This window comes from Primulina tabacum, chromosome 6 (assembly GCF_025594145.1).
Source record: "Primulina tabacum isolate GXHZ01 chromosome 6, ASM2559414v2, whole genome shotgun sequence".
Taxonomy (NCBI): Eukaryota; Viridiplantae; Streptophyta; class Magnoliopsida; order Lamiales; family Gesneriaceae; genus Primulina; species Primulina tabacum.
In genome coordinates this window covers 8,942,028-8,950,286 of record NC_134555.1, presented here as the reverse complement: position 1 = coordinate 8,950,286, position 8,259 = coordinate 8,942,028, and the positions used below count along the sequence as shown (strand labels likewise).

General features: G+C 36.4%; 1 protein-coding gene across 8 annotated transcripts; it reads right to left on the bottom strand.

Moving 5' to 3' along the window:
- Nucleotides 1-277: 277 nt before the first annotated feature.
- LOC142549111 (uncharacterized) lies at nucleotides 278-7,181 on the bottom strand. Of its 8 annotated transcripts, none has more exons than XM_075657878.1 (13): nucleotides 6,769-7,181; nucleotides 6,220-6,355; nucleotides 5,396-5,532; nucleotides 5,075-5,276; nucleotides 4,732-4,970; nucleotides 4,493-4,610; nucleotides 4,245-4,389; nucleotides 4,025-4,167; nucleotides 3,749-3,918; nucleotides 3,159-3,467; nucleotides 2,405-2,460; nucleotides 1,982-2,193; nucleotides 278-1,872 (listed from the first exon to the last, which is right to left on the bottom strand). In XM_075657878.1, the coding sequence occupies exons 1-13, from the start codon at nucleotides 6,976-6,978 to the stop codon at nucleotides 701-703; spliced, it is 3,249 nt and encodes a 1,082-aa protein (XP_075513993.1). In that variant the 5' UTR covers nucleotides 6,979-7,181; the 3' UTR covers nucleotides 278-700. The 8 variants fall into 8 exon arrangements, with proteins under 8 accessions (XP_075513993.1, XP_075513994.1, XP_075514000.1 ...); XM_075657879.1 differs by having other exon boundaries at nucleotides 4,493-4,604; nucleotides 6,769-7,178; XM_075657885.1 differs by lacking the exon at nucleotides 6,769-7,181 and having other exon boundaries at nucleotides 5,396-5,450.
- Nucleotides 7,182-8,259: the final 1,078 nt, after the last annotated feature.

The following is an 8,259-nucleotide window of genomic DNA, read 5'->3' as shown; positions in this document are numbered from 1 at the left end:
TATATTTTATGTTTTAGCAATGAAACTAAAAATTTGTACATATTATTTTTCCTTAAACTGCACATTTTGAGACACCAACTAGATAGATGATAAGTAAAGACGTCAAAATAGATCCGATTTGTCGGATCGACCTACCCCGCTCTTTTATATAAAATATAGGTGGTTGGATTAATAATTTTTCAACTCGTCAAAATAGTGGACCGCTCTGTCTCACATAAAGTGGATTGCGACGGGTTGTGGGCCTGCCCCTACCTTTCAAATTTATACACAAAATTAATTAGCACAGCCAGTCAGCTCGTCATACACAAACTCAAATCGCACAATTTGCGAGGCTTTACGCACAAATCCCTCGACATTACAGTTTTCTTGTAAGGCATCAGGTCTCGATATTTAGGCTGCAGTACTACTCTAAACCAGTGGTCGTTTGACTGCAACAGTTGTTTCGAAACCTACCAAATGCAAAATACATTTGAACATTTTGAAAAGATAAATCTCTCTTTGCTAGAATCCACCCTGTAAAGGTGTTAGTTGCATTTGCTGCACATATGGCCTGTAAAATTTCATTCTACTGTGATTCTCAATTCTTGAATACTTAACCACAAGAATTATTAAATCATGCTGCCATTTCCCCTTACCGACAGAATTTTCAAGATCATAAGAAAGGACCACCTAAACTTCAGAAGGGATATTTAAGATTGTCTCATTTTAATGAAAAAATTTCTTCCAATTCTCTGTGCAATCCCCTCTGTTTTGTACTAACGTCAGTAGACGCAGTCGAACTTCCACTCATCCTAGCTCTCCAAAATCCGCTCGACTTGGTCGATTTACTCGTGGATGGATCGCCTGGGATGGTCCTGGCTCCGTCTTTACTAAAGCTTGATCTTGCTAGTTCTTGAATTTGCTTCAACCACGACTTGTCTCCGGAGGCCGCGCTCCCCAAGCTCTGAATCCTATTAGCAGAAAAAGTCGTTTCTGCCGTTTCAGTAGTATTGTTTAAAGGGAACTTTCGGTCGAGATTCTTGACCAAACCGTGGGGACAACAGAACAAGAGGAATCCAATTAAAGCATTTTCCAAACCTCGTAAAAACGAGTTGTTAATGGGATCCAGACGCTTTATCTGTCGGTATAGTGCACGCCATTCATTGATCATTTGGACTAGAAAGGCTAACAAGAAAATCAACAGCATCGAGATCCCAATTTTCCTCTCGTTTTGGGGGGAAAACTTCTGTTCCAAGAAAACATAACAGATTGCAAAAATGGCGACCTCACCTGACACTGAGACAATCTCGGCTAGCTGGACCTTTTTCTTAATGAATGGCTTCTTAAGAACCATGAAGAACAGTTGAAATGAGGTCATACAAAGTACTATGATCGTTGGAGTTTTTAAGGATGAGTTCTGTACATAAGCACCAGCCACGATTCCGAGTGCCACACGTTTGGAACATTCAAGAAATGTGTAGTAAATCCTCATAATTCCAAACAATTTTTGAATTATGGGTGCTTCTGCATCTTCCGTTTCGTCATCAGAAGCAATTATTCTGTCATCACGTTTGTTCACACGACCAACAGAAATCTGAGACAGCATGTACTTTGGAGGGCCTCTAAGATCCTCAAATAGAGGGCCGAAAATGGTAAGATTAGTTGAACCAGGGCGGTTCTTCCACGTCCATTGGCTTCTTTTACCAGGACCCAGTATGGCTCGAATAATTTCTTTATACCATCGAAATATTTGTCCCTCACGATGTACTTCCTTGTACTGAAGCAGCTTCCCTAGCGTGATTCCGCAGGAAAGGAACAAAAACAATGATAACATAACCAAAGCAACTATACTCATGATCAGAAACCCTATGGCCATTCCAGAAGACATCCCACCTTGCCATGTTAAATAAAACATACTTTCTTAATCAGGGAAAAAAATATCAAAAGCCAAAATGATTCAGAACGAGCACATATTTTGGCAGAGATGGTTAATTTTAAGTACCTTTGAGCAAAGCAGCTGAAGCTTTGCAGAAGCATGGTAGCGCAAGAATTAGCAGAAATATCTCGAATCTTGGAAAAATAAGAGCTCCAAAGCTCCGTTTTTCGTTGTTTTTCTTCTTGAATTTAAGGATAAAAAGGAATAAAACATGGACCAGAACCAAGGTGCCACCAATTATGGATAACCAAAACATGCTTCTACTGAAATCTCTCCACCTAGAAATAAACAGTTTGATCGGTTAACAAAAGTGACTAGCACATAACTAAATAGTAAATACAAACTCGTTTTACCAAATGCATTTATAACAAGATTTCGGACCTTGGCTCTTTACCAGATAAGTGTAGATTGAAGTTTGCTTTTGTCAAAGTTGAATTCACCAAAATAAGATCGAATAGATGAGCATCAGAAGTTTTTTAAAATACTTACCCGTGTGAATTTCTTGGATCTAAAATATATTCAGCTTGAGGCACAATATGATGGCTCTGCAAAATTGCAGTATATATAAGTCAATAATAAGGCCGGAATAACAAAGAATGATTCTACACTGGACAAAGCAGCAAACAACCATCTGAGCCTATATTTCTCATGCAGTAAGATGGAGTATTCTGCCCTCGCACACGTGTATAGAAATGTAATGAGTTTGAGCTTGTAGTTATTTCAAGGACTCCAGCCAGAGCACAACTCAGAAAAATTTAACTTTGAGTTCAAACTCATCGAACGAAAATAGAAAAGCTCAAAGTCGAGCTCATGATCTGACTCATGGGCTCCACTTGGCTAATTGGCTTTGTTTAACGACTATGTTTACGACAGATAATCAGATTGTATTGCAAGCTCAGGCTATTTCATGAGCAATATCTATGAAATGATTAACAGCGCTTTTATATAATAATATTGATTGTATATAAAATATTTTCATACATATTCTATCCATCATTTACATATATAGAAAAAAAATAAGCTCGTAGATCATCTGACGAACTTTTGAACTACTAAAGTTGAGCTCAAATAGAATGTTTGAGCTCGAGAAAGACTTTCTCCTGTCTAATCGGCAGGTTCGTGAGTTGGCTCGACTCAACTTAGATCCTATTTTTTGAGTGGGAGAAATCTACACACGAACACACAAATGCTGTTGTAACCAGTACTACATGTTAAAACGTGAATAAAAGTAAGGACATTTGACCTCAAAATAGGATATGTATTCCATAGGAGTCAGTGGCAATCCATACACTTTGGCTGCTGATTCCAGACTGCCAGCTCTTGGTTGAACACCCTTGAAAACTCCTGTTTCACGGATTTCAGAACTATGTACTAGTCGGCTCCTAGAAGAACTCGATCCAACCATCATTGGCAGGACATTTTTTCTCTCCCATGGGAGCTTCAAGTAAGGGATACTCCATTGCAGACCTCTTGCGAATTCATAATATTCTATAGGCAAAGTAACTGCCAGCCATTTAGATAAGGCAAACACCTGAATGTGGTAAGCGATTCTCTGCACAAAGTAAAAAAGACATGGAAGTTACTCAGAATTCATGAAATGGTAAAATTATTTTATCGAAGCTTTTCAAGAAAAATTTCAGTCAAACAAGTTTCAAGTTCTCATGAAATTTTATCAAAAAAAGAATATTTCCTTTCCTTTTGTCATGCAATTATATAGTGCATATTGACAAAATTGAATCCAAATTTCTTCATATTTTAAAATCATCGAAATTCAGTCAATGTTAACTTATATTTCTTCAATCCATAAGACTATAGAACGAGAAGGGTAATTACAAAAATATATCTTGCAGGGTCAGAGGATAAGATAGAACTTGGCCTGGAGAATGCTCCAAAAGATAAAAGTGTTGCTGTTGAAACAGTGAGAAACCCTCCAATCAAACATGTCACACCAAAAGCAGTAGTAACAAAGGTTGAAAGAATCAAAGATTCCACCGGCACAGAATCTGCACAACAAAAAAGAAAATTGTGAATCAAAATATAAAAAACTCCCTCAAATTTATTTTCATAAAGATTCTATGTTTTCCAAGAATTTAGAGACAGAATCCTTACAGTGCCTGATTAGTATAGTGTTGGATGCTCTATTTTTATTTCCAGAGACATCCGTGGTTATGTTTTCGGGAATATAGACTGATATAGAATCGGCGAGTGCTTGTACATGCACGGCATAGATGCTCTTAGTCATCTCCTGGAAACTGAATAACACAAAACCAAACTGATGACAAAAAGAAATTTAGTCCACGACCAGTAATCAATTTATGAAGCAGCTTACCTGAGCAAATGACCACCAGAGATGGTTATAAGAGATGAGTTAAAGCCAAATACTGGCTTCACGAATTTGATCACAATCGGAATACTCGTTTCTTTTGTTCGCATTTTGCTTGTTGTGCTCAGCCTAACTGTAGGCCTTTGAGAATCTAAAAACATAAAAAGAATTCAAAACCAAGGAAAAAATTTCCAATAAGTTTCAAACAACGAAGTATTGGTGTAAAACACGAGTTCAAAAGTAACGTCAAATACCATAGAGAAAAGTTATGGGAGGTACAGGAGTGACAGAGGTCCCTTGTCTGCTGATTACTAAGTTTGTTTGCACGCTCACAGTAACAACAGCCATCTCCGCTACATCTGTTAGCTGCAACTTGTAAGAAAAAAAAGAAAAGGTGAGAAATACAAATATGGTAAATATAACAGGTCTGCTATGCTTGTAAGCACAATTGAAATTAATAAATTCAATTAGGCAGAGGTTCACTATCACCAACCTGATAGCCAAATCTTCGATTTCCAAAGGTATCCCCACTGACGGGCACAAATGATCCTTCACTTGTGGTGATGGAATTTAGAATTTCAGTGGATGAGTTGAGGACTGGTTCCGTGAAATACAGGTACACCTTTAGATTCCTATTTTTATTAGTTGCCAGTACAGTTCTAGTTTCACCTTCAATTGCAAGTTGTCTTTCTGGTATATGAGTCTTCAAGTTCACATTATTGCTTCTTCTATCTGCATAAATCCAAAACAATAGATCACTCGGTATGCATTCAACTACAAATAGAAATCAGGCTACAATTTCATTTAAAAAAAAAATATGCAGCAATTGAACTCACCAATGTGTATGAAATAACTCGAATTTTTACTCCTTGCAAATATGTTTCCTGCAGAGTCTGAACAGAAATTTCTGTCCATTACCAAGATCACACGTCCATATTGAATTCTTTGAGACAAATGGACAACAATAGAATATTTCAAATGTGGCTGAACAACGTCAAATGTACTCGGTACAACCTCACCCGCACCATAAACCAGAAGCTGTCAAGAAAGAAGGTAGTCAGAAAGAGCATACTTGAATTATGATTTCCAACTAAACCATTAGAAACAAACAGAGCATTGTTGAGTCTCGATCGAGTTTCAGCTGACCATCTACTCACGTTGCAGGTGTTTATAGTAGAACATCTGAAACCACCTCCACCACCACAAGGTTCACTGAAAGATATGTTCACTAAGACATGAGAAGCACTAGTAAAGGGTGTTGGAGTAGTAACATATGCTGTTGGGTTAATAGTGTCTGCAAGAAGTACAAATTAGATCAGGCTGTAGTTTGGAAAGATGATTTGACTAGAAGAACTAAACTTACGCGAAAATATTGTCCTAACATCAGAGGGTGAATCCAGGGAATCAAGGGGGAGAAATGTTGAATTTTAGAAAAACCTTCTAATTTTTTCTCATGTGAGGGTTATTGCCCCCCCCCAACCCCCCCCCCCCCCCCCCCCCCACCCCACCTTTAGAATCACCATTGCAAACTATTATCCATATTTCAGCATACCCTGCATTTTAGTGTGCAGAAACCTTATCTGCGTGAAGGATATTATTGGATAAAAATTTTGTCACTTGAGATTGATTAAAAAACACTGCCATGGGGTGTTATCCTTAAAAAAGGATAAGCAAAATTGAGAATGCATGATACCATGCAATATATCTTCAAGAATTATAAGCTCCCATTGATGGAAATTCATATTACATTGATTTAATATGTCCCAATTAAAATGTTGACACTCCTAAGGCAAAAAAAGCAAGCTACTTAAAGCCAGCAGCAAATATTGGAATGGAATGAAATGAAATTTTTTCTTATGCATACATATTAAAGACATTTTAAGCACATAATTTTCCAGACTTCAGGTGGATAACACTGCTTAATTTCACAATAATTTGGAAGGAGGTGTGCAAGTTAAAGAAACATAGGAGGATGCTCAACCAACAATCCAATCATAGCCGGCACAGGCAACTCCAGACAACCCATTGGCGCACACCTCAAATGTGTGATTTCCATCTAGCAGACTTGTATAGGTCATATTTCCACCTTCACAAGCTGAAAATGTGCTATTATCCAGCTGCATTTGTAATGTTTGTACAAATTAATTTACGAAGTTCAAGGGAACTAAAACTGATATGGCACATTCGATTATATAATGAAAAAAAAAACAGATAGCAGGCATTTCTTTCTATATATTTTTTTAAAAAAAATTGCAATAAACTAAAATCACTACTTGACAAGTGAATCAAATTAGACACAGTATAAATACAGCACTTCGTTTTTTACAGGCACATGCATTGAATTGAACTATATTAAAAAGACAAACTTGTTCAAGAAGATTAAGCCGCTCGAGAAGCAAACACAGAGAGATGGCACTTAAATCTTGAAACCATGTCCAATTTTTACCATTTACACAAATCAGACCAAAATCGCATCTAAAAAACCCACAAGGAAAACGTATTTTTGCTTGTGTAAGAACTAAGAACCAACCTTGCAATTTGTGGAGCAATCTGTGCAAATTCTGCCATTGCCACCCACCAAAACTTCAAAAGCAAACGTGGCTGATTTTATATTAGAGAACTCACGAGGGGCTCGTAATAATTTGACAGAAACCTCAGCGCCGATGCCATCAACTCTCAAACTTAGAACAAGAAGCAACCAACAAAGCAAAATCAAACAAAGAGAAACTTTAAAGCCCATTTCTTGGCATACCACAAAGCATGCAAATGTGGAGTGTAAATGACTCTCATACAGTTATATTAGTGCGTCTACTGGTTAACGGTGTGTGTTTTTTGTGCGTGAGATAGAGATAAGTGAAAAAGATATAAATAAATAAATGATTGAAGTGAGAGAGTGAAATAGATAAAATGGTTTTAGTGGTGAATGAAAGAGTTGAGTAGGAGATTAGATGAAGCACATGAGATTGACAGAGAAACACCACACACCTAGTGTGTGTAGTGCAGTAAAGATAAAGAATGGAAGAGAGAGGTCTCATGCATATTGGAAATGGTTTTTATAGTAAAAAGAATTGAAGATGAAGTAATTAGTGCTGACATTTAATGCTGAGTGAAAAGTGTAATATAGTCAGGAAATTGGCCTTCATTCATCGGCCGTCAATTTTTTTTGTGTTCAGTCCCTGTGTATATTTTTAGTACCACATTTCCACATGAAGTGTACCATATTTTGTATGACATAATACCACAATTTTGTGGGTATGGATTGAACCCAAAAAAATGTTTTGATTGAGAATTTTTCACCAACTTCCCCTAATATAATCTCATACTTGAAAAAAAAATTACATGATAATTTGATTTTGGGTAATAATTAGATGAGATTCAAATAAATTTGTGTACCCATAAATCATAATACCAAAATTTGTTGATATCAATCTCAAGTTTAATAGATATTTTTATTACCATAGTTTATAACATATTTGGTACCAAGATCCAAATTTGACACTAATTCTTGATTTCGACTTTCAAAAATGATAAAAAAAAAAATTATTTGTATTAATATTATAGTTTAAAGTACTTAGTGAGTGAGAAAAAATTTGTGTGAGACGGTTTCACGGGTCATATTTTGTGATACGGGTCTTTTATTTGGGTCATTTATGAAAAAATATTATTTTTTATGCTAAGAGTATTATTTTTTATTGTGAATATCGATAAAATTGATCTGTTTCACAGATAAAAATTCATGAGAAAATCTAAATCTACTCCGGTGGAAGAAAGATTCCATGGTAAAAAAGGGTGTAGTAAATGCAGAGAGAGACGTTGAAGAGTAAATGCATGGTGACAAATGCGCCTAAGATTATTCAGGAGTGAGAGGGACACTCCAATTAAATGAAGGGACCCTACCTTTTTGGTGCCTTCTTTGCCTCTCATTTTAAATGCCATTACCATTAAATAATTCGTGGTTCACTTCTAAAATATTGCACATTATCAATTGAGTAATTCTATGAATTTGGATAAGAGATTATTT